The 26,445-nt window shown below is 35.3% G+C and overlaps 5 protein-coding genes across 5 annotated transcripts; 1 reads left to right on the forward strand and 4 right to left on the reverse strand.

The window, feature by feature from the left end:
• Positions 1–459: 459 nt before the first annotated feature.
• Positions 460–3,948, reverse strand: LOC110414677 (protein SGT1 homolog B-like). Its single transcript, XM_021426029.2, has 10 exons — positions 3,652–3,948; positions 3,476–3,545; positions 3,025–3,149; positions 2,761–2,893; positions 2,578–2,674; positions 2,365–2,430; positions 1,999–2,137; positions 1,181–1,266; positions 953–1,057; positions 460–808 (listed from the first exon to the last, which is right to left on the reverse strand). Exons 1-10 carry the CDS (start codon positions 3,809–3,811, stop codon positions 701–703), a joined length of 1,089 nt encoding a protein of 362 aa, XP_021281704.1. The 5' UTR covers positions 3,812–3,948; the 3' UTR covers positions 460–700.
• A 3,636-nt stretch (positions 3,949–7,584) lies between these two features.
• Positions 7,585–10,490, forward strand: LOC110422271 (Pentatricopeptide repeat (PPR) superfamily protein). Its single transcript, XM_021436122.1, has one exon. The coding sequence runs from the start codon at positions 7,745–7,747 to the stop codon at positions 10,403–10,405; it is 2,661 nt and encodes an 886-aa protein (XP_021291797.1). The 5' UTR covers positions 7,585–7,744; the 3' UTR covers positions 10,406–10,490.
• Positions 10,491–10,743: 253 nt separating this feature from the next.
• On the reverse strand, positions 10,744–12,765 carry LOC110415014 (NADH-ubiquinone oxidoreductase-like protein). The gene is made up of 2 exons (XM_021426480.2): positions 12,236–12,765; positions 10,744–11,237 (listed from the first exon to the last, which is right to left on the reverse strand). Exons 1-2 carry the CDS (start codon positions 12,546–12,548, stop codon positions 11,050–11,052), a joined length of 501 nt encoding a protein of 166 aa, XP_021282155.1. The 5' UTR covers positions 12,549–12,765; the 3' UTR covers positions 10,744–11,049.
• A 2,767-nt stretch (positions 12,766–15,532) lies between these two features.
• WRKY27 (WRKY DNA-binding protein 27) lies at positions 15,533–17,464 on the reverse strand. Its single transcript, XM_021434830.2, has 3 exons — positions 16,616–17,464; positions 16,395–16,508; positions 15,533–16,271 (listed from the first exon to the last, which is right to left on the reverse strand). The coding sequence occupies exons 1-3, from the start codon at positions 17,221–17,223 to the stop codon at positions 15,692–15,694; spliced, it is 1,302 nt and encodes a 433-aa protein (XP_021290505.1). The 5' UTR covers positions 17,224–17,464; the 3' UTR covers positions 15,533–15,691.
• A 5,587-nt stretch (positions 17,465–23,051) lies between these two features.
• On the reverse strand, positions 23,052–26,351 carry LOC110420062 (Tic22-like family protein). The gene is made up of 6 exons (XM_021433237.2): positions 25,722–26,351; positions 25,478–25,605; positions 25,142–25,322; positions 24,514–24,692; positions 23,847–24,041; positions 23,052–23,748 (listed from the first exon to the last, which is right to left on the reverse strand). The coding sequence occupies exons 3-6, from the start codon at positions 25,292–25,294 to the stop codon at positions 23,445–23,447; spliced, it is 831 nt and encodes a 276-aa protein (XP_021288912.1). The 5' UTR covers positions 25,295–25,322; positions 25,478–25,605; positions 25,722–26,351; the 3' UTR covers positions 23,052–23,444.
• Positions 26,352–26,445: the final 94 nt, after the last annotated feature.

Genomic DNA, 26,445 nt, shown 5'->3' on the forward strand with positions numbered 1-26,445 from the left:
ATTCGATATCGATGTATGGATCCGTGGAAAAGCGACGTCGTTTAGTGTGTGGACTTGGGTCTTTCGGTTCCCGGCCGTCTTATAAATCTAGCAAAGTGTACAACATTAACCGTTGGTTAGACTGCCCACGGCCCACTTCAGACTTTTTTTGTACTACCTTATTTCCTATTTTGGGTTAATGGGTCGGGTAAACTAATTAGCCCAAGAATAGATCTTGTAATTATGGTGAAAGGGTGTTCAAAAGAATACTGAGGCACGAGATGGGCACAGCCAAGGATACACTACTTTCTTGGGCAAAAGACCCAAACACAATCACAAATCTTTTGGAGATAGTGACACATTATAGATTTTTTTGACTAGTAATTACTGCTATTGAATAACAGTACACAACCAAAGCTTGGATCTAGTGCACCAGCATCCAACAATTCATCACAGCTTCATCCAGTACACAGAGAGGTGTAAAAAGAAAAAAATTGAACCGTCACATTCTTCATTGCATACTTGAAAACAAAAATAACTACACAGACCCGAAAACAAGGCCTAAAAAACAAAAGGTACAAAGTCAAGAGATCCATCCACCAGCACTAGACATTCAAGCACAGCGAAACATCTAATAAAATTAGATTGGAGAAACGAACACAACATTCACAGACCAAAACCGCAGTCTTAAGTTACAAACTCGCCATTGGGAACATAGAGCTCAGTATTCCCACTTCTTCATTTCCATACCATCAGGAGGACTTCCTTCCACTTTCTTTGCACCAACTTCTTTCCAGTTTGTGGAAAGCACTGTCCCGTTTGACTCCACCTACAATGCAACGCCAGAAAATTAAATGCACACAGCATATGAACTATTAAAGCCACTATATTCTATATCAATTATATTATCCGATAACCAGATTATGCTTATTGAAGGGATAAATTAAACATCACATTGATTAAAATGTCTTACAAAAGATTTTTGCATGGCCCTTCTTGTGTCCTCATCAGCATCCTGATAAATCTCTCGGAAAAATTTATTCAAAGCAGCATCACCATCCAGCTTTTCATCTTTCTCCTGAAAACCAGCCACCAAAAACATCATGTGTTAATGATTATTGTATCCCACAACTTCTGCTGCGTAAGTTGTCCAAATATCACCAGGGAAACAAATAAAAAATAAGCCTGATGTCCGATGCACCTCCTTCTTTACTTGAGCTTCAAGTTTATCCCAATCAACCCTTTTTGGTTTGGAGGATGGGTACACTGGTTTTTGATTTCCAGTAACTACAAACACAAGAATTAGTTTATGACCAAGAGTAGATAAAAGGATCCAATACTTGCCAAATAATTCAATAGATTAAACATTCAACCTTCATGCAGCACAACTATTAGAACACTAATTAGCATAAGAATTCAAAGATCAAGTCCAATCAATCAAATGAAACTAGAAAAGATATCAATTGCAAAAGCATAAATAATGAAAAACCAAACCTTAACAGAAAAGTACTAGCAAAAAATGACCACTGCAACTATCAATGTGTTCTGATTTACACTTCAAAACCACCATATTGCCTAATAGTAAATAGGTACTGGTTCAAATGAGACAAAATGGAAATGCATTTATATAATTTGTAAACGTTACAGTAAACTTTATTTAAAAATAAATTATCAAGTTTAAAAACACTTTGTTGGTTTCCAAACAACAGACTTCAAGTGGATCTCATAAAATTTTGTGAAACCCATTTATTCCGCATTAGCCTAGCAACTAATATTCAGTTCCCAAGAGGGATTTACCTGCATAAAGTGTTCTTTAGCCAGTGAACATTTAAATTTTAAACTACTATTATGTCTAGGTACAAAACTGCATAAGCTTACATACAGCATCCCACACACATAAAATAGGTGCATGAAGATAATAAACAAGTCAGTATGGCATGCACAAGTAAGCTTTGACACTTGGTTTTCTCATGGCTTTCCACTAGTATTAGAAACGACAGGCTACAGAGATCAACTTACCAGAAGATACATTAACCCTTTGTGGAACAGCAACTTCCTCGCTGAATTCAAGAGATGTCCACTGAATTGGTTCAGCTTTTGCCAGCCGAATCTCAATTTTGGTTGACAAAACATCATATCTGCACTTGTCAGGTATTATCTGTTCAATCATAGCCAAACACCATGAAGACAAAATTAGCATCTAAGCAAAAGATACAACAGAAAACCTATTTGTCACTACAGAACCAAAAGCAATCCACCCTTCAGGATAATATTTCCACTACAGAGTTTTATGCTTGGACCTCTGCCCAAAAAGACAAAAGGTCAAACTTATGTATCATACTATTTTTACACACCAATCTTGACAACATGAATTTCAGGTAATACCTTTCCAAATAAGCGAGGTTGAAAATGAATTGCATCTTTACCAGGAGCATCAATGGCAACACTTAGCTGCATAGCAACGAAGAAAGATAGCAATTCTTCAGCCCATTTATTAGTAACAAACTAAACAGTTCTCATAGAATCCACAAGGACAGAGACACAAAAAAAAAAAAAAAAAAAGAAAAATGAATGCAGCTGAATTGATGTGCAACTTACTATTTGTTCACCATATTGTACAGAAACACATTCACGTGGTATTCCCTTAGCAAATATTGTCACAACCACTTCCTCTGGTTTTTGGTAAAATTCATGCCTGCACAAATATTTTTAACCATATTAACTACACATCAGCATCAATATTTAACGATGACATTACAAAGAGAGTGCATTGACAGAAACCTGTAAGTTGGTTTGGATGGTGCTGCCACAGTCACCAGATTGGGCAGGTTCTTCTCTGGTTCAACTTTTGTTGTAGGTACAACATTTGTTGTCACCCCTTCCAGAGTCTGCTTTGGTAAATCACCAGTTTCCTCTTAAAAAACACACAACTCATTAGTAAGATAAGGGAAGTTATTAAGATGATATAAAATATTTTGATAATATATAATAATTGTTGTACATAAACCCATCCGGCCTTAAAAGCCTTTCTTTATGGCTATGTACCTGCGATGCGTTCTTGACATTCTTTGATCAACTGGGAAAATCTTGACTCTCCCGGTGCCAAAGCAGCGCCAGTCTCCAATGCAGCCTTAGCAGTTTGATACTCCTCAAGTTTCATGCACGCAGTACTGCAGAAATTCATTAACAGATTACTATAAAGGCTTCTGCATCAGAAGCAATAAACAATCCTTCCAAAAAGGGAGAATATGTGTTTAGCTATTTTATCAATTATTAAAATTTCCCGTTAATAATATTCATCAGAGTAATCCAGGAATTCCTTCAGTAAACTACATTAATTGTGTGATGCAAACTAAGTAGAAGGTAGCAGATCAAGCAAGGGAATGAAGAGGAGAATAGTTGAAAGCAGTAGTGTCCATAATTAAAATTGATTAAGGCATTAGACCAGCACAAATTATCAGATTAGAAAAAAAAGGACATGGGAAAATCTACTCACGCTTTACGCAAGTAAGCTTTAGACATGGAAGGGTCCAACTCAATTGCTTTGTTGGCGTCCGCCACAGCCTCTGCGCCAACAAAATTACAAAAACAACGAAGTTCACAATTATTCTAAAAAAAAAAGGGAAAGGTTATAGTATAAAGTAAGATGGGGTGGGAAAATAGGGGAATTACCAGTGAGATTGTTGATTTTAATGTTGGCTTGAGCGCGGTCAGCGTAGAGTTCGGCGCTCTTAGGGTTAAGTTCGATGGCTTGCGAGTAGAGATCGAGCGCAAGTTGGAAGTGGTCATCGAAGAAGGCTTCTTTGGCTTTGGTCTCCAGATCAGACGCCATTGCTGGGGAAAGCAAGAGAAGAGAAACAGGAAAGAAATAGCAAAGAGAAGTCTCTAGAACAGTAGAAAAGAGGTAGGGGGATTGCGATTTTCTGGACTGTAGGAGAATACAATGGACTCTTGAGCGAAACTAAAACCATAGGGGTTAAATAAAAAGAGGGCATGAGGAGTCGGGGAAGACTTCATTAGGCTACGGTCAAGAATACGTTTATTTTTTAAAATGACAAATTTAGCCACAATGTTTGTGCTTTATTTTCCTTTTTGAGAACCCAACTCCTCCATGGCGTGATATCTTGCTTTGCTGCTAATCTAGGAATTTATGATTTATTAATAATGATAGTAATTTGTGATTCATTAGTAATTATTTCCTGATTAACTAATTATTAATGGCATGCAAGTAAATGATATCATCGATCTACATTTTTAATTTTAAAAATATATCCAATAAGTGAAAAAAGCTTTTATATTTTTTTACCCATGGGTCATTTTATGTTTAAAGCAAAATACCCTTGACACTAGTTCAGATATTTCTCATAAAATCTCATTGAGACTTTACACTATCTCAACTTCAATATTTCTTGAGAAAAGATTAGTCATGGGGTTCTATTGATCTCTCACTAAGGTAAAGGTCTATTTTATCTTTGATATGATATTATTTGTCATGAAAATATATTTTTAATTCAAAAGATATATATAATATGTAAACGAAGATTTTAATTTATAAATTTAATATTTATTTAATTTTTTTATTAATGTGAGATTTATAATAAATGAATTCCTGATGCAAAATTAGGCTTGAGATTTTTTTTTTCTTTTTTTGTGCTTGGGCATTAGGTTAAAATCGATTAGTATGATTATTATCTCTTTAATAAAGAAGTTCCAAACTCCACTTAAGCTTGAATATTATTAAAAATTCAAAAACTAAGCAAAATTCATTGATTATTCATGTAGAGTATTATAAAACTTAAATTCAGCTTGAATCATGAATCAAGTAACTCAAACTTAAACTCGACTCTACAATAATAAGTTCATCAAGTCAAATTCAAGTAATTATCTAGTAATTTGACTATTTTACATTTGAAAAAAAAATATAAATCTCTTTAACATATATTAATGTTAGAGAAACAGATTGAATAAATTGAACTGAAAATTGATAACATGTTCAGTTTGATTCGAAACCAAATTCTCAAAAAATTCAACCGATCTACTTTCTTGTTGAGTCGTTAATCAATTTAATTAAATTTTTAATTAATTAAATCAATTTTTTTTATAAATGACAACATTCAATCTCTTATACTCTTGATTGTTAATCAAAATTCTAACCATTAAATCATTTTTCTATTATTTAATACATTTTTATTATTAAAATATTTATTAAAAAAAAGGGATAGTACCACTGGCTCAATCCCAATCCGGTTATATAATCATATGCTACATATTCCATGCTTCCAAGTACGGTAAAGTTCGCTAAGCAATAAAAAGAAAGAGGTTTTTGAACTGCCCTTCACTTTTGAACAACACTGTACCTTGGATCCAATAATAGCCTGGAAACTATTGAAATAATTATCGGAATATATTTCCATATATTATGATAATTATATTATAGCCATAATTTAGAGTTTACATTTCAAAAACCTTATTACGGTTTCATCGCTTTGCCCTATTCACCACGAAGATTTCCTTGATAGTTTCAATGTGATCAAGGCAGTTTCCATGAGCATGACAATGGACACCATGAGGAGGAAATCTCCATTATATTAAAATGGTCATAACTCATAACACCGAAGAAGTTTCCGCAATCAAAGGTCGATTCGCTTTAATTCTACTTCTGGTTCCAAGGAAGTTTCATGTAGGCGTTGAACCGGCTGACAAATAAAAATAATTTGATTAGAGAATTGACGTAATGCTTATCTAAAATATGAATTTCTTTTTTTTTTTGGTTTTATCTGAAAATGTAAAGAAAGGTACAAGGCACATGATTAGAGCATTCGAAGAAGGTTGCACTTTTAAGCAAGGAAACAACGTTGCTTTTTGAAACAATGTCTGATACGGTATCCCATACGAAGAAAGGTCCTTGCCCGCTTAAGCAAAAGATTCAATTCCAAAGAATTACTTCCTACTTTCATAGTTCCCTAATTATTGATGCTCAAGCTTTTGCAACAGAGGAATATACATTGCCCTTGTCTCCAACTGATCTTTTAAAATTTAATGCACGCAAAAGGTTTTTTTTTTTTTTGTGATTTGGGATCTTTACAGGTTATATTGATATTATTTATATACACACACATCACATATATTTTTTTAATTTAATTAAAAGTCCATGGACACATATATAACACCAAGTAGCATATTTAAAATATTAAAATTTTAGCTCTTTACTCATCAATAATTGCTTTAAATTAATCCTTGATACAATTTGAATGATTATTCTTCAAAGTGGCATGTGCACTACAAGAAAAAAAATTATTTGATGATTGTATGTATATAACACTCACAGTACTTAGTTAAATGATATATGTATGTATTTTAAAATAGTCGAATTGAATAAAAAACCTAAAAAAGTGCATAAATAACATCTAAGTGGTTTTTTGGACTAAACATGCGCACAACTTAGTTTACTTCTATTATCATTTTCTAAGTATAATAAGTTGTTGATCTTATTGTAAGATCATAAAATAGTCACCGTTGGATTAATTTTATTAATATAGTCCACTGATCTTATTTTTGTTATTAATTGGGAAATATAAGTTATCAAGTTATCTTTTAATTAAAATTATAGTAAATTTCATTTTAAATTAAAAAGTTAGAGCATAAAATTAAATTAAATTACCCTTGTATTGACCTTAGTCCTGGCTGAATATGCAGATCATCTTTTTATAGTTAAATTACCAAAAAAAAAACGTAAACTAAATAAATAAATATTTGAGGTTATTTGGTTGCTAATTATATTCGTATGTATGCTTAGGACATTTGTAATAACGTGTTGTGGTTAAATTCTTCTTTTTTACTTTATTTTTTGTTTTTTTCTGCTCTTGAATGATATTATAAACTATATCTTATTATAAAGATTCGACCTGAGAGTCTAAATGTATCATCAACTTATAAATTGTCAAGCAGGTAGTATTAAAGATTCTGCAATTTTTTTTATGAAAGATTTTAAATTAATTATTTGCTTTGTTTTGTCATTTATCGGGGAGATCTTAGTTTATTGTATTTCTTTTTTAAAAACTTTTTTTACACTTATTTAATTCTGCCTGTTTCAATAAGTTATCAAAGTAAGTATGTAATAAAACTGTTTCAATGGTGAGTTGTGTATTGCGATCGGTAGGCATCCAGGAGAACATAAGAACAAGTTTCCAAGATTTAAGGCGACTAGGTGTCTTACAGTACACGAGTATGTTATACAAGTGTGAAGTGGTAATCTAGATTTATTTAATAAATTTTGTATTTTATAAAATTGGGAGATGTATATTTGAAAATATAAATAAGTTTATTGAAGTCTCGACGAACATATTTGATCCCCTCAAACCATAAGGTAGGTTATTTTTTTAGTACCCAAAAAGAACAATTATATATATATATATATAATTTTACTATTTATATTGCTCAATGAATGAGTAAAACATGTATTGGGATTTATGTGTCCTAGACTTGGAAAGAGAATACCATTATCAAATGACAAAAGAAGATTGACTGTTATCTAAAAATTAGTAATCTATTTTTGTAACAAGATGTATGCAATTACATAATTAAATTTTATGGATTGTAAAAGTTATTTATTTATATATATAATGCTTGTGAGTTTCCTAATATTTTTTATTAAAAAAACTCCATCAAAATCTAACCTTTCCTGACATTTTACCTTGACATAAATCTCTAATAATTGTTTACAGTCGTCTCTTGGGGTGCAGCAAAAACTAGTAGGCAAAAAGAAATGCTTTGCAAGACAGGGAGCAGGATCATCAAGGGAAACGAAGGAACCCGTTTAGAAGAAACCTGTTCAAGGGTACTGCCATTTTGCAATTCCAACTCTTTAAAAGAAGGTATATCCGTTCACTGTCCTATAATAAAACTGGGTCTTCAAGACCGTCTCTATTTGAACAACAACCTGTTGTCCCTTTACGCCAAATGTTTCGGAGTGGACAAAGCACGCCACTTTTTCGATGAAATGCCGTATAAAGATGTCGTGTCTTGGACTGGAATTCTATCAGCTTATGTCCAGAGGGGAAACCATGATTGTGCTCTTGAATTTTTTGATTCTATGCTAATTTCTGGGCAACGCCCGAATGAGTTTACGCTGTCAAGTGTGCTACGGTCATGTTCTGCTTTAGGAGAATTTGAGTATGGAACTTGTATTCAAGCTTATATGATAAAGCAAGGGTTTGATCAGAACCCAATTTTGGTCAGCGGTTTACTTGATTTTTACTCCAAGTTTAATTTTATTGGTGAAGCTTATAAGTTGTTTATTTATGTGGGAAATCATGATACGGTTTCTTGGACAATGATGATCTCTTCATTTGTTCAAGCTCAGAGATGGAGTAAGGCTTTGCAACTTTATGTTGATATGATTGAAGCTGGGGTTCCTCCAAATGAATTTACTTTTGTGAAACTTTTGGGAGCATGTAGTGTTCTTGGTTTAAAATATGGAAAGTTGGTTCATGCCCATATGTTGTTGCGGGGACTGAAGTTGAATGTGGTGTTGAAAACGGCCTTAGTTGATATGTACGCAAGATTTCAAAGGATGGAAGATGCTATAAAGGTCTCAAATTTGACATCTGAATATGATACTTTGTTATGCACAGCTGTTATTTCTGGGTTTGCTCAAAACTTCATGTTTCGAAAGGCTATAGCTGCATTTCGTGAGATGAGAATCTCTGGAATTTTACCTAATAATTTTACGTTTTCAAGCTTATTGAGTGTTTCCTCATTAATGTTGTCTCTAGAATTAGGGGAACAGATTCACTCAAGGGTGGTAGTGGCTGGGTTGGAGGATGATGTTAATGTTGGAAATGCACTTGTCACCATGTATGTGAAATGCTCGGATAAAATAAAAGATGCCTTGAGAGTATTTAGAGGAATCAGCTTACCAAATGTCATTTCTTGGACCTCTTTGATTGCAGGTTTTGGTGAACATGGTTTTCAACAAGATGCTTTGCACTTTTTCGTGGAGATGCGAGTATCAGGAGTGCAACCAAATTCTTTTACCATCTCTAGCATTATTGGGTCCTTCAATGCAGCAAAATTGCTTCCTCAGACGTTAATGCTACATGGACATGTTATTAAAACAAATTTGTATAAAGACATTGTTGTTCAGAATGCTCTTATAGATGTTTATGCTGGATTGGGGATGCTAGACTATGCATGGCAAGTAGTTCATATGATGAGTCACAGAGATGCAATCACATACACTAGTTTAGCCTCAAGGGTAAATCAATTGGGTCACCATGAGTTGGCATTGCACATTATCACTGATATGTATAATGATGATATCAAGATTGATGCATTTAGCATGGCCAGCTTCCTATCTGCATCTGCAGACTTGGGCACATTGGTGACTGGAAAGCAACTTCACTCTCATTCTGTGAAATCTGGTTTGGGCAGGTGGGTTTCAGTTGCAAATGGCCTAGTTGATTTGTATGGCAAATGTGGATGCATATGTGACGCACAAAGAGCTTTTGGGGAGATAACAGTGCCAGATATATTTTCATGGAATGGGTTGATTTCTGGATTGGCATCAATTGGGTCTATTTCCTCTGCTCTCTCTGCTTTTGATGATATGAGGTTAGCTGGAGTTAGACCTGATTCTGTTACGTTCTTGTTATTGCTCTCAGCTTGCAATAATGGTAAATTAGTTGACCTTGGTCTTGAGTATTTTCAATCCATGAGAGAAGTATATGATATAGTGCCACAGCTGGACCACTATGTTTACTTAGTTGATATACTGGGTCGAGGTGGCCGCCTAGAGGAGGCTATGGAAGTGATACAAACTATGCCCTTCAGAGCAGATGCTTCCATATGCAAGACACTACTGCGAGCCTGCAAAGCACATAGAAATATACCTCTGGCAGAAGATATGGCAAGACGAGGCCTTGAACTTGACCCATCCGATCCAGCATTCTATATACTGCTAGCGAACTTGTACGATGACTCCGGTAGACATGACTTTGGTGAGAAGACTCGCAAGCTGATGAGAGAAAAACAGTTGAGGAAGAATCCTAGCCAGAGCTGGGTGCAGATCAGAAGCAAAGTTCATCTCTTTGTAGCAGGTGAAAGATCACATCCGCAGATAAATGAAATTTACGAGAAAATAGAATCGATTGACGCTGAGATTAAGAATCACAGATATCTATATCAAGGCATGGGAATTGGAGACTCGTACTATCACAGTGAGAAGTTAGCGGTTGCATTTGGTCTTCTAAATACCCCTTCCAAGATTCCGATACATATAATTAAGAATAATAGTATTTGCAGAAATTGCCATGACTTTATAACATTTGTAACAGATCTGGTTGATAAGGAAATAATTGTACGAGAGGGTAATCGCTTACATTCATTTAGAAAGGGACAGTGCTCATGTAGAGGCTGTCAGTTTTGAAGAACGAAGCACTTTACCCTGTTCTCTGCCAGGTCTCAGGGGCAATGATCTAAACCTGTTTTTCTATTCATAGTCTCTTACACAATCCTTTCAGACTGAGTTATTAAGTGCAGAGCTTTTCCACTTACCTCTGTTACTGTCCTTTGGTTGAGACGAATCATTTGTGACTTTTGTTTGCCAAAGATGATGATGGTCAAGAGGCCAGAAGTATCCCTGTGGGTTATAAATTCAACTTAACTTTGAAATAAGAAATATTAATCAGCAAAAGATTTTCCAAAAAACTTTCTTTTCCTTTCACGTTTCAATCAAAATTATCTAATCACGTCTAAAACCGATGGTGAAATCATCACAATCATGCCATTACCAGCATCAAGTTTCTGATGGAAAAAAAATACACATGTAAAAGTCAGAAGAATGCAGGAAACAAAGCTGAGAGGACAAAATTTTCGTGACCCCCTGGAACATCAACATTATTATCAACTGAACTGTTCCAGCCTTTGTCTTAGGTTAAAACTCCATCCATCAACCAAACAGGCCCAAAACAAGATTAACAAGCATAAACAAGAGAACCAGGTCGGTGTAGAAGAAAAATGCAATCTCAACTCTGAAACCCTAAATGCCTCCAGCCAAGTGTCTGCAACATGCTACGCCTTTAATTGTGGCTCCCCAGAGGTGACTTTAGGTGCATCCTCTTTAGAAACAGCTTCTAATGTCTGGTAGAACTCCTCAGGGAGAGGACCAGGTCGGTGTAGAGGAACATGCTTGGGAACTGGAGCATCATTTTCAATCACCTCACATTCATAGTCATCTGGAACACCCCAGGGGTCCCACTCTGCAACCCGACATAATATGAAATGCATATCATTACTAAGAAAATGCAAAATATCAAAAGTTTTCTTGCAATTACTTTTAATCATAAAGTGGCAACAGAGGGAAGCTTTACTGGACAGTGGAAACTTGAGAACAGCTGAAAGCACATCAAACAACCATGAAAGTGTCAACTAACACCAGACTAGTGAAAATGTTTGGCAGCAAAATATTCAAACAAAATATTGCTGACATGGCTTACAGTAGACCGGATTCGCTGATGGGTCTGACTAAAAACAAACACCTTGACAAATTATGAAATAGTAAAAGTTTGCAGAAACTAACTCTATGCAGGGTATAAGCAAAACAACCACCACAATTTAAAGCATAAGGACAAGCAAAGCATCCAGAAGAATTACATGCCATAACATCAGAGTAGCACCAATGAAGAACCAATGCACATTTAAATAAAGCAAGTTTTGAAGATTGAGGTGATCGATGAACATGCAATTCACTGCTTAGATAAAAATGATTAATATTAACTAATTTAAATATGTTAGCCTTATGGAAAAGATTGGTCTCTTTTTTCTTGTATGTGTTATTATATCCCCTTCCATAACCAGCCAACCCCTGTTGCCCCCCACCTGAATAATCTCAGCTGGAAACAAGGTGATTCCTATACTACTTTCAGCATCAATTCACTCCAATCCCCATTGTTAAATTATGGTCAAGCAATCCTTGCACAAGTTTTCTTATTAAAAGGATTTCTGATTTCCGTAGGCAGCCTTGGACAAGCAATGAAATAACCAGCTTTAGTAGACCCAGATTTTCTAAACGAAAAACAGAACCAATCATTAAGCCAAAGAACACAACTGACCCAATCGCTAGCATATCGCCTAATCTAGAGCTTCTTCACCTCCAAAGTCTACAACTTCAAAGTTTTAGCATTCTAAAACCCTAAAATGACATTTACCTAACAAACTTTTAAATAAAAGGAAAAAACAGAAATGCCATAGAACGAACCGATCATTTTCCCGATAAGAGTGAGCTCGTCACGCGCTTCTTCAATTAGCTCCTCGACCTGGCCGCATCCGAGGCGCTTCTCGATCATTTCCCAGTCTTCTTCTTCTTGGCAGACCTTCAAACGGTGGCGTGTGAAGCTCTCCACGGCCTTACGATAGCCCTCGTCCTCGGGAACGGCCTGGATCTCCTTCAGGGTCTTAGCGTATAGACCGATCAGGACTTCCCTGGCGTTGGGGACGACGTCTAATCCGACGATCCCGGTCGTCTCTTTCACCTTCGCCAGCAACGGCCGCGAGATCAATCGCAGGAACATTTTTTTGTCAGATTCTGCGGAGCACCGGATCACCCCACTTCTTTCGGGTGTTCTCTTTCACTTCCGACTTTCGGTTGGGAGATGGAAGAACTGGCACTATAAGAGGGTGTTGTAGAGTTAGATGATGGCTGAATCCTGTGTAGCGAAAGCATACGACGAATCAATCTCGGCGGACTGTTTTTCGTGTGGACCAACAAAACAGACGGTTTGGAATTAGGATTCTCCTGATGAAGGTTCAATGAGCCCGTGTTCAACAAAACGTCGTTCTAACCCGTGTTCTTTTCGGGCTTCTAATTTTTGTATTAAGTCCGGCCAATAAAGCTCTTGGGCGAAAACACAAATAAGCCCATATTAGTGAAAGGGGAAATAAAGAGTGGCCCAATAAATTCCGAGGGGCCACTGAAAAGAATCAAATGGGCCTTCCTTCGACTTGGGTGGAATTCCAATACCAAATATCAACCCTACAAATGATACAAAGAGATCATCTTTTCCCCCTCTTTTTGGGATGAGAAAACAATGACGAGGAAGCTACAAAAACATCTTCCAAGTAGATCTTGCAATCGAATTGTCCTCGACTTGACAACGTATTTTGACTTGCTTTTTCCTTTGTAACGAAAAGTTGAATTCTAATTCATATTTTGACTGCCTTTTGAATTGAGTTTTTCATTGGAAATGTGCACACTTTTGAGAAACCCTATGATGAAATCAGACGTATGAATGATGTCATTCCTTCTTCTTCTTCTTTTTTATCTTATACATCTTTTTTATCTTAAAATTTTCTGAGTTAAAAAACCCCTTTCAAGCATAATATTTACGAAAATGTTCCTGCATTAGCCTGTCCTTATTTTCTATTGTTTATAAATATATATATAAAAAAAAAAGTTCACAATCAAAAGTCAAAACTTAATTGTCATCAATCTTTCAGCAACAATATTCCTTTTTTGCATCAACAGTTTTCTTAACTAAGGACAAAAATGAAAAACAAACTTTTGTATTGCTAATTTGCAAATAAAAATTGTTACAACCTCATTTAGTGTATTGTAACGTAATGATAACAAATATGAATTTCAATTTCTAAGTCTCCTTTAGAATTTAATGACCCAAATGATCTTATATATATATATATATGTATGTATGTATACAAGTGACACTCCAAAGACTTAGTAATTAGTAAGTTAATGGATGCATCATTCAATGAACATTTTGCACATTAATTATGACTGCTGTCATACTGGTCGGTTGAGTGAATGATTTATTTGTTTAGAGCAATGCCTTGTTTTCTTCATCTATATCTAGTGTGCTATTATTTTATCTTCAAGGACAGAGTATTTTTAAATTAAAATAATACATCTCTGCAACGGTGCAAGGTTGTAATAAACTTTATATACAGTGCGAAATGTCATATATGAATCAGACAATATAACTAATTTTATGATAATATTTTGACTTGTTTACGCTATTTCCCATTGTCAATATATATACGTATATATTGTGTAAACCTTAGTGAGGATAACTCAGCAAACAAATATTCATTAAAATATCTAAGCAATAATTTAATAAAATCTAGTCAAATTTTAAATTAAAAGGATCAAAACAGATAAAATTCAAGATCTATGTATCACTCACGAATGAAGAACAAATCTTGAGTTGTTTATGGATAAACAAAATTGGATATAGGAAGAAAACAAAAATCAAGCTTCTTACATCATATACCCACATTTTAAAAAATTCATTTCATTAATTTCTCTCCCTTTTTATTGCACAAAGAATAAGACCCCTTAGGGCTGCCTTGGTCACATTCTTTCCATTAAATACCTTGATTAAGATAACATTGCCCTAAAAACTTGCACCCTCAACCCCCCTTCTCTTTTTTAACATCATTAGATTCTCAAGCTACCTCACCCATGAGTCATGACCATGATCCACGAATTTTTCTAGGATGCTGGGAATTCAATAATTATAAACTACAGTACTCTTCACAGTTACCCTGATACTACTACTTTATTTGCCTATTGAATTAAACTACTACTATATTCTCCTCCTCCTTGTTAAATAATTATAATAGTTGTAAGTAAATAAAATATGTTTGACCAACCCTTGCATCTATAATTAAAAAAATATTTGACCTAGGAACCCACTAGCAAAGTCGACCGTGTGAACAGACAAGAAAAGGATCTTGCCTTTGTCTCGTGATAAAAGGCATCCAAACCGGACTTGGTTTCACGGTCTGAAATGCAGGCCCCTCCTCCTTTTGCGGTTCCGACAACTGTCATTTTATCAATTGACTGTCCCAACTCCCAATTAAAACGCATATTTAATAATCATAGTAAAGTCTACAGAGAAAAGGATGAGTAAATCACATTTAGAGGAAGCAGAGACCTTTCTTTTTTTTGCTAATTATAGTTAGGCAGGCTGCTAATTGTCTATTGTTTCAATTATTGTAGTAATTCTTCGGTGTTAGTTTATTGTTTAAACAGTTTAAAACATTGAATTATTACAAAATGTAGATAATTATTTTATGCTGCAAATTCTTTTTAAGCAAATGCTTAATGAAAACTATTAATAAACATCAGTTTCAATTGCATCAGACATCTACTGTTCCATCAAACAAAATGAATGGATTCCTAAAAAAATTAGCTTTAAAGTAAATTATGATTAGTGATAATCATACTGTCCCAGATGGTTTATTTTATCGAAATTAACCAAAAAGCAGGCAATAACAAGGTTCTTTTCCAATGCGCACTGGATCAAAGCTGGCTACGACCATGCAATTACAACTTAACCGACATGGGAATTTCAGATTGTGCCTATCATTCATGATCAGCTGCAAAGAATCAGATTGTGATGAAACTAGAACTGGATTCATTGTAGGAGAATTATGACTGTACATCGGACCTTATAACTTTTGCCCTTAAAAATTAAACCGCATGCATAGGATTATTATAATGTTATATACGAAATTGAAGGTGGAAAATAGGCTCTCTCTCTCTCTGTATTTTTGATGGAGAGAGGTAAAAAGAAAAAAAGGGGGGAAAGTTACATAACTCCGAGTATTCCTTCTCTGTTCCCAACCAAAAAAATTTTTATGCTACTATATGTTTAGTATACAAAAAATAATAACATTAATTAAAAAGAAAATCTGTTTAGCAGCCACCACCAGCGGCAGCGGTGGAGTTACCAGTGCCCCAAGGAGGAAAGTTATCACCAAAGGACGGGCTGCTTCCCAATCCACTACTAGTACTCCCAGCGTCAGCACCACCAACGAGCTCTTCCAGTCCCTTGAAGAGATCTTCATCTACATGCGCGTTGGGAATCAGAAGATCATCATCTTCATTGCTTTCTCTATCCAGAGCCGTTTCAAGAGTCATGTCAACGCTCTCTTCTTCACCTCCATTAATATCATCAGTGTTGTGTTGGGGAGCGGCGGCGTCTTCAGGAGCTGAAAGTGGGGTTGTGGGAGAGATGGGAGAGAGGCTCGTGGGTGAGCGAGGAGAGGAGCAAGAAGCACTAGGCAAGGCTTCCTGGGCAGAATCTTTGCTTGCAGCCTTTTGAATGGTTGCTGGCTTGTTTCGAGTACTGCCAGCGAGAGAGTTCCGATGCGTAGGCCTAGGGTGCGTGTGGTCGCCCGTGTAGGTAACAATAAAGATGTTGGGATCGAAATTGCTTCGCTCCACTTGTTTTCTTGCTGCGCACCCTTTCGAGCTGCTGCACCTATAGTAGTTTCTGAAGAAACCAAAAATATCCATCTTTAGACTGTGTTTGGTATAAATAGTAGGATTTTGGTTTTTAAAAAAAAAGGCAAAAGGAAAAGTAATGAAAGAAACATCGAAGGGTACGGAAGTTAACCTCGGATAAGGGGAGCCTTTGATGGGCTTCTGGCCGTACTTACGCCATGCCCACGGATCTGATGACAAATTATCTGCTGTTACATGGCATACGGTTCTCTTCTGCTGGTTCTTCCTGCAAGACGAGAAAAATGGAGGATTTTTAGTCGGGGAAATGCTCCAAAGCTTCAATCTTTTAAACCAAAAACTAAACACACAAGTTAACAAGACCCAGCCGTTTACCTTTTTCTTGACCTCGGAGCCTGAGAATTCATGTTCCGTAAAGGAAGGATAGCAGCAGGTCTTTGACCCTCTTGCTGTTGAACCCGTTGTTGCAGCTGCTGCTGTCGGTCTAATGGATTTTGCTGCTGCGGTTGTGGTTGTTCCTGTACATGTTGCGGTGGTTGTTGGTTTCCAGATTGGCCAAAAGCAAAAATAGGAGCGGAGGTGGGGGTCAATGGAGGGCTAATCCCGATGCTGGTGGTGGTGGGTTTTTCCTGCTGCTGTTTTAACCTTTGATGCTGATGATGTTGGCCACTAGATCCTCCAGGAACAGAACTTGAAGAGCTGGGATCTATACCTTGATTAGTGCTGGTGGTGGTGGGGTCGGCGTAAGGCAAAAAGGGCTTGTAAGAATCTTGCAAAGAACCACTTTTCCTAAGCTGTGAAAGATTAGGAAATGAAAACAGGTCATCTTCTTCCTCAAACTTCAAAGAAGCCAAGCAAGCCAAAGGGTCCTCACGCCAACTACTACCATTCTCATTCGTGAAATCATTGCTTGCTGTGGCGGTGGTATTGGCAGCAGACGAACAGCTCCTCACCACTGCATAAAGATCCCAATCCTCAGCCATTTCCAGAACCCCAATCAACCTAGAAACTTTAAAAAACCCAGTCTCGACTCTGCGTTTCCTGAAGCAAATTGGGCCAAAAGCAGATACAGGCAGAGAAGGCAGAAAGGACGGCGCTGACTTTCTTTTAGGTGTGAAAGAAAGAAACAATCTTAGAGAGAGAAAAGAAAAAAAAGAAGAAGCATAAAACTATATGACGGAGTAAGAAGAGAGAGGAAATGGTTGTGCACTGACTTGGTAATTCTTAATTATTTATACCTGAAAAAGAAAAAAGAAAAAAGCAAGATGTGTATTCCTTCCTGCAAAACAAAAGGAGACGGAAATAGTGATTTTTCTTTCTTTATTATTTTTTTGGCCTTTTGGGGTTCATGGGATTTAATTTCCCCACTTTTGCTTTTTCTTTGACTTTGTGAAAATGTCAAAAGGGTGGCGGGGCCCAGCGCGATGTGGCAATCGTAAGGACGATGCTATCCTATGCTTCCAAATTATCCTACACGCTCTGCTCTGTCAATATTGTACTCGAAATCTAATTGGGCATTGTGTTCTCTTCGGTGACATCTTCGGAACTCATCGCTCCCTTCACGGGCGCGTACATCGCTCCAATGTACGCTTGCGAATATTGTCGTTGCATGTCTTGCAACTGGACTAATGTGCTACTTTCTCTTCTAACTGTTGCCTTGAAGTTGGGCTATTACTGTATTCAAGGGCCGGTCTGAAAAATAAAATGGCTAATAATATATATTAAATACAATTATTGATAATTAAGGTATGAATAGTAATATATTAAAAGAAAATATTATCTAGTATTGTAATCTTAAAATATACTTATTCGTTGACAACCAAAAATAAAATCTATAAAAGATGATAATTTGTATTATTTGATTTTTTTATTATTAATTTGAATGTTTTTATTTTAGTATTCTTATGATTTGAGAAAGGATAATCATTTTTTAATGTATAAACTATTAATTTAAATGAATTTTATTCGATATTTTGTTAAAATTTTTCTTATCAACCTTTTTGAATAATCGTATGGGATTTTGAATTTCTAAAATTTTTCTTATTTGTGAATACATACATGCACGAAAAGCTATATTAATATTCGTAATTCGATTTTGTTTGTAATAATTAGTTGGTTCTAATTAAAATAGTTTGGTAAATGTTGAATTTTATATTTGTTATCAACAAATAAAAGAAAAGTTTAGGTGGGTGGCAGGTGTCTTTTTCTTGTTCCTCTGCATCTAGATTTAATACAATGTAATTAATACATAAATTTTGGGTTGTACCCTAGTTTTTTTTCGGTACATTAGGACATTTGATTCTACTGAAAAGTAAATATTGCACAATATCTTAATAAGCACACGTAATTACTAAAGTTTGGTTTGCTTCTTGGAAGTATATTAATGAGTTCACTTTTAATCCAATAAAATAAAATAGAGATCGAAGGACATTGACAAATACTCGTATTGGTATATCATGTGTGCAAATCGTGAAGAGCGTGTGATGTTTGCGGCTCTCGCATTGCAGTTCTTAGACTTGTCGTTGCTACAGTTCATTCAGCATCTGTGTAAACGGCTTTGAGAGCGCCGCTCTCTTGGCGGCGCGTGTAAATTAGAATTTCAGGGCTATCAACTTAGGGTGGGTTCCACAAGGCCAACAAAAATCCCTATCTCTCCCTAGAATCCACTCAAACAGTGACGACCGGCTCAACGTTTGGGGTCCTCTCTTTCGAGATGGGAATTCAATGCAAAAGCAGTTGTTTGGCACGCTGCGCGCATCCTTATCAGAGAAGTGGTGCACCTCCCTGGCCGTAGGAGAATCATTGCCGTACGACTAGACCCCACGTGGCATTGCCTTTGTGATTTGGTGGCCCCATTCTGCAGGAAAAGGAAAGTTGTTGTTCCTCTGTTGCTTGCCTTTTGTGTAACCTTCTTTTAATGAGGGATCTTGCACCGTTAAACAGTGGCTGGGTCAGTTTTTCAAAGGGATGCGTATTGCTTCGTTCAGATTGTGCTGGAATCTTTGCACTTTTAACGGTGGCTGATTCGGAGGTACTGTGTGAGTGAAAAGTATTGAAAAATTTTTTTTTCTCCCCCGCCGTTTACGTTCATCATTTTTCGTGGAGGGTAATGATCAGGTGTGCTCTGTTTCCATCGTGAATTGCCGATGTGGAATCTTTGAGACTTGACACTTGGCTTTACATCAAAGAGAGGCTCTACTGTCACCCGGTTATGTGGCAAAGCACGTGACTTTATCTACTTTTATATTCGTTTTGGGATGGAATTTTTTTTTTTTTATGTGCAAATACTTTGGGAATACGTTTGTTATTGATTTATATTTGGACGCTGATAAAATCATTGATTAATTTTGCCTTCAATCCTGGTTATATTAGTAAATCTTTGTCTTATAGTTGGTTTACTTTATAAACTCAAGCTTATATTAATGTTATATTAGACAAAATTTTCAGCTAATATTATGCATGGAGATTCCATGCTCATAATTTATACTAAAGGATAAATGTGATGACGAATATGAAATAGTATGTGATTTATGTAAATTAATTATGATACATAATTATCAAAATTACAACTAATCAATTTTCTTGCATATGGGATGTAAATCTCTAATCCGATCAAATCAGACATGATTTGGCTATTTTTGGACGTACATAGTTCATTTTTCGACATTTAGTAACCTACAAAAGAATTAATTGATGTTAGTTGTGGTGCTGATTTTAATATTTTAGAAAAAAGGGTCAAAGTTTGAACGCCATTGAATTTTTCAAACAAACATAGCATAATTTCCAGAATAGAGTTAAGGATGACAATACTTGTGATATAATCGGATATTTTACATTATTTAATTTAATTAAAAAAATTAATTTTAAATTTATTTTTATTTCACGTTCAGATTTATATTTGAATTTTTTATGAATACCAATAATCTATTTTAGATATTAAGTATTAATTTTTAATTAAATTCAAATAACATACCAATGAATTATGGCTTAATAAACAAACTGGAAATGGAAACCAAGGTGCCAAAAAACAATAATGATTGCTGAAAGAGATGAAAACAGAAACCATTATAATCTTGATCATTTGCGATAAGTTAAAAGAGTATGATGGATTACAAATAGCGAATAACCAAAACCGCGTTAAAAGGAATCCAATCTCCCCAAAAAAAAAAATGGCTATCCTCAAATATTTTATGAAAAAATAAAAAGAGAAAAAGACAGGAGAATAACATAAGAAACAAAAAGAGAATATATGCTTCTAGAAGCAAGAACAAGGCATATCCGTGCGTAATAATATTCTGTTCCCTTTCCTTCTTTTCGGAAGGAAGGAGAAAAGAAACAAAGGGGTAAAATAGATTGATATTTTTAATTTTTAATAATAATTATATGCGTATCTATCAATATTCAAAATGAATAGTTCATTTTAAGGGTATAAATGACGTTGATCTTTAAATGTGAAATGTTTAAAATATTTTTTTTTTACAAATAGGTGACGACACTCTTTTACATCGACCGGTTATCTCGTAATCAGATTTAATCGTTAAATATCAAATATAATTAGATTTTTTTAAGAGAGTAGGAGATCTGATTGTGCACCCGAAATCTACTCCCCAAGAGAGCGTCAATCACCAATCGAGGTGGTCAGTCGACAATAGATAAGTAGAGAGAATTTTTTATAGTAAGAAAGAAAAATTTAAAAATAAAAAATTATAATTTATAAAATGATCATTTTTAAAATTAATAAAAGATAGATTATCTTAAAAATATTATTACGTTGTTAAACTAATAAAAACATTAACAATTGACTAACGATAAGACTTATATATTCAATGAAAAGTATATTTTAAAATAAATTATTCATTTTAAATATTAATAAATTTACATATAATTATAATCAAAAATTGATATTTCACTCAAAAAGAATACTCCCTTCGGAGAAGCGTTTTGTGAGTTGCCAAATTGTGATTTGCAAATGGTTGATTGAAAATGAGAGAGAAAGGGGGCCTTTTCTTAGAATAATTAACAAACATGCATAGAGGGGGATGCTTTGCTTTATAGGAGACTTACAATTAAATATAAGCGATGATGATAAGGGACCATGGACCATGCCCACAAGCAAACCCTATTCCTTTGATTTCCTTGTAGAGAGGTCCATAAATCTTCGAGAGTTCTTGAATTAATTTTAGGTTAATCATAGGTTAGTTACTAGTAATAGAATGATCGAGTTAAGAGGTTTTTTATTTAGATTTATATATTCTCAAGAATATTGATTTAAATAATTTGGTGTTTTCCCATTCTTCTACCCTTTTATTATTAAAGGGCAAAACCAGCTCATTTGCAATTGTTTGTCCTTAGTCTTAATTTCTATATGTAGTAATGCTTCAATTTTTTATATAGTGGTTCTAACTTCTAGTTTAACCCAAAAAAAAAAAAAAAATCCAAAGCGTGATATAGAGACTTGATGCAAGTGGTTGAGAGGGTGGGGACTTAGGAAAGACATTATAAATTTGAAGAGGCAGTCCTTATTACTCAGGAGTCATTTCCTATTACTTTTACACTATTTTTACATTAGGGTGTTGCTGTTTTCTCTAGTAGAGCACTTATGATTCTCAAAACTGCAAGGAAGTTTAGTTCAATGGTGCATGACAAATGTGTGTTTTGAGATATAAAAGTGGACTACCCATGTCTCTTAACTAATAATAAAACAGATTTTTGGTACATTAGTAGGATTAGATTGTGACAATAAGTTAAGAAGTATATGAATTGACACAAATAAGATCCTTGCTCTGAATATCATTATATCGGCAGGACTATACTCCTTGACTAACTTCTGTTGGTCTCCTTTCAGTTGGGTTGAGATTAGATTTTAAAAAATATATTCTGAAAATATAGCTTTATCGGCCTTTATGGAGTAGATAAGGTAAATGATTTGACTGTTGTTTGCCATCATGGATCATGCAACCACACAAATCTTGTTGGTGTGGGTTTGGCAATAAAAGATGGAAGAAAAATGGATAGAAGAGAAGGAGGGGAGGGGTCTTTAAGCTTTATGGGTTTGGCAGGAAGACCTTTTATTGTCACTAGAAAAGCAAACGATCACAATCTGTATGCAACTCATCCCACTATCTATGCACCATTTACTCTTCTTTAGTTTATCTTTCCCTTTCTCAATCCCTGTTTCGGTTTTGATAGATAGAGACAGAAGAAGGGGGGGGCACCCTAGGACAGGAAGAGGAGCAGTAAACAATGTCACCACGTGCTTTCTTCTTATTCTTTTTCTGGCCTATGACTCTATGTCTCGTAAGAAGTAGGACACTCGGACACATTTTTGGCCTTTGTTTGTGCCTTGTCCATCATTGTGTATTATGGGGAATTCTTTTTACCAGAAATGGAATAGAATACGACCTGTGGTCACTGCGGCTCGTACCATGCAACCAAAATTTTTCTCTATTGCAGACCGAATCGATGAGAAAGCCAATCAAGTACTGATAAAAAAAGTAGTTGTGACTCAAAATGAGAGCAAATAAGCAATGGACAGAACTTATGGTCGCGGTTCTTTGGTTTTTTTTTTTTCATTTGGGGGTGGTTGTGTCCCTCATCCTAAACGCTCTGGTCAAACACAGAAATCTACACCAGATTCCAGAGTTTCTCAGTCAGCTAACCCTTTTAACATTTTTGGGTCAATTGTTTACCTCATAATTGCATCTTGGATATTTAGTGGGTTATCTGGCGAGCAATATGGATAAAACAGTAGCAGAGTGCTTTAATATGCTACAAAAAAAAAATTCCCTAAATACAATTTTTGAGTGAAATGTGTTCCCAATAAAAAGACGCATTCCCATAATTAACACAAAACAAAGGGTCCAAGCTTTACATGAGACACCTGCAAACCATAACAAAATCTTGACTTTCACCTATTTACAATGCAGGCTGAGGGTAAAGCTCAGAGGAAAACGTATAATGCTTATTCCGTTATACAAGGAATCAACTTTCAAACTTATGAGCCATATGGATTCTAAAACCTCAACCAAATAGATCACCTAGACCCCTTTATCTAATTTCTTTACATACAGCCTTTGTGAATGCAACATGGCGCATCTACCTTCTTAGACTTCAAAGGAGAACGGTCAAAAAAAATGCATTGCTAACTTTACATCTGTCATAAATAAATTCTTGCCAAATAAGCATTGCCATTAGTGAGTCTCTTTCAGTTGTTTCCTCCTCGAACCCATCGTGCTGAACCAGTCTTTGCCAAGCCAGAATGGTAATCACCTACATTTGCAACAAATAGTGGATCTCTATCTTCAACTTTTAACTCCTCACTGTCACTATCAGTGGTATTTCCCTGATCTGTCCGCTCCAACGCTCTTGTCAGATCTTCCATAGTCTTCTTCAAACTAGATTTGCTCATCTGTCCATCTCCAGCTGAGATGCCAACCATTGTAATCTTTGGTAGAAAGGGATTAGCTTGAAAGTTTTGCTTTTTGCTTTCCTTTGATGGGCTTTCCATTCTAAAACAACAAAATATATATGATCAGTGTAACAGGTAAGAATGAAACAATAATGACATTATATGAATAATAAAATATGGTGGTACGTTGCCTCTGACCTCTGTTTAGGTTTCCCTTCTCCTTTCAACCATGGATGACTAAACCAATCTCCAAAAGGAAATCCAAAATCTTGTCTCCGTCCATTGTCAGCTTTAACATCATCGACTAATTTGAGCTCTGAAGTGCTGCTCTCCGTTTCAGTGTTGGAAAGGCATGCAGCTGACTCAGAGGCTCTAAGAAAAGAGGCTGCACTCCTGCAATAGTGTAAAAATTGCAGAAATCAGCAACAATAAGACCTAAATCCATGTATTTTTGACATTGCAATCTAACAGAAATGAAAATAAAAGGATTGATTGCTTAATTCTGATGTACTTAAGAGGACAAGTTTACAAATCAACCAACCCCCCACCCATATACACACGCACGCTTTTTCTTTTCTTTTTGTCCTTTTCCCAGAAAATTATATGAGAAAGTTCTCCAAAATTCAGACTTTCTGAGTTCATGTACGACTGCAAAAACGTGCAATGCTATGTAGACAAGCTAATTATTTAAACATTCAGAAAACCTCACCAGGGACCATTGACTGGGTAATTTGGCAAACTATAAACACAATCTACTTTAGTGAGATTTTTTTGGTTGTCAAGGAGTTAAGGCAAGCATAAATCACTCTGTAGATATTTAACATCAATTTATGGTGGTGAAAAGTGAAAATGGTATAGGAATTACCTTCTCTCAAATGAATCAACCATATAAGGAAATTTTGGTTGAATGCCAGACGCTTTCCGTAACCACCTGTTACCCAGGAGTACTTTGTCAACAGCATTGAGAAGCTGAATCTCAGCAGCCTTTGAAATGACACTCAAGGGTATGGCAGGATGACCAATCTCATCCAAAACATCTTGAACCTGTGAGATAATGCTAATACAGCAGTCAAAAAAAATAATAACCCTACTTTTACCATTAAAAAAGAAAAAAAAGAGACATCCAATATTGTCTCCTATTTCTTGAAAGTTTATTTTGAATGTCTTTATGGTACAATAACAAGCAGTGGACTCATTTGACAGGCATATATTTTGAGGTTACAAACAAAAAAAAGAGAGGTTCCAATATGATTTTGGTAAATATTACTCTAAATCCTGCAGAAACTACACTTATTTCTCAGAAAGCCCCAGAAATTGAGCAAAGGGTAAAAAGAGATTAATAACAACTGAAATATTTCATTATTCCACCAATCTCACAATGTTCCTAAAATCCATAACGCCTGAGATATTTCCTAATCCCCACATTCAATTTGCTTAATCACTGCTATTTAAGTTTCAGTATAATGCATAACTTAAAACTAACAAATTTGTACCTCTGGAGGCTCCCACATGCTATCTCCAATTTCTTCAACCACTTCAGCTGCCAAGTTATCATCAATCACATCACGTCGACGTTGCATGTGTCGGGTTTGAATTAAAGCATGGAAATGCTGATCAACAGATTCTTCAAGAATATTATCCAGCATGTTTTTATCAAAGAAGTATGGAGTATACCTGATGGGAAAAACAGTGAGCTCAAAAGCATCAGATACAGTGACACAAGCTTAAAGATGTTTATTTTCCTGTAAATGAGAGGTAGAGGGAAACTCTATGCAACAAAAATATAGAAAATCCTCTTGATTAATACAAGGGAGAAATGAAGAACAAACCACTTAATCCCTTCTGTAGTAGCTATTGCAATATCCAAGTTTCGAGCACCAAAAACAGGCACACCATCAACCTTTCTCCTTTCACCATCTTGTGGGATTGCCTTAAGAAGCTTGTTGGCTTCCTTTACCTGTAAGAGAAGTAAATCTTTTTTTCTTTGAGAAAATGTCAACATACCCTAAGAACTAATTGATTGAGAAGAATAAGGACAATTTTCAGATATACATGCTCATGAATTGATAGTACCTGTTTCTCATTTGGAACAAACTGAAATAAGTGAGGTTTGTCCTGCACAGAGTATCATGATAAATGTCAAAATTAGTCTGCAGAACAACATTAAAATTGCAAATTCGCAATTAGGTGCAGCAAGCAGAAATTTTTATTAGCAGATCCAGCACAATATGCAAGGTCATACATCACATGATACTTTTGGAGAGAGATGTGTTGCTCCAATAAACCAAAGCATATTCAAACCTTCAGGTTGACTACATAAATTATATTCCCTCAAAGCACTTTATTAGGGGCAATATCTTTGTCAATTTCCCACAAGATCATTCATTCACCAGGCAATTCTTATTCACATACGTTAATGTTTAAACTTAATATAACAAGGCACAACAGTAGAAATGTGATGAAATATGTTCTTGCATCATAAATATGCAGTAAAGAAGGCTATAAAAATGCCATCTATGATTTCTACCGTCTTCAAGCATGCTAAATAAAATAACAAGTGGCAAGAAGATACTGTTAAATCTTGCAGAAATGCGCATAAGCTGTAACAGAATTACAGTTCAAGTAATTATGAAGTAATCCAGCCAGGGGCAGAGCTAACCAACTTTTGTTGGGAGGCTAAAGACAAAGGAATTAAGGTTAAAAATTTCAAAAATTAATATGTTGAGAAAATAATAGTGTATAACATGTAAATCAAGAAAAGAAAGAGTTACAATAGTCTTTTAGGAAAGTTTTGCTT

The sequence above is a fragment of the Theobroma umbraticum genome, unplaced genomic scaffold (assembly GCF_002168275.2).
Source record: "Theobroma umbraticum cultivar Fairchild unplaced genomic scaffold, ASM216827v3 scaffold_30.0, whole genome shotgun sequence".
In the NCBI taxonomy this organism is placed as follows: Eukaryota; Viridiplantae; Streptophyta; class Magnoliopsida; order Malvales; family Malvaceae; genus Theobroma; species Theobroma umbraticum.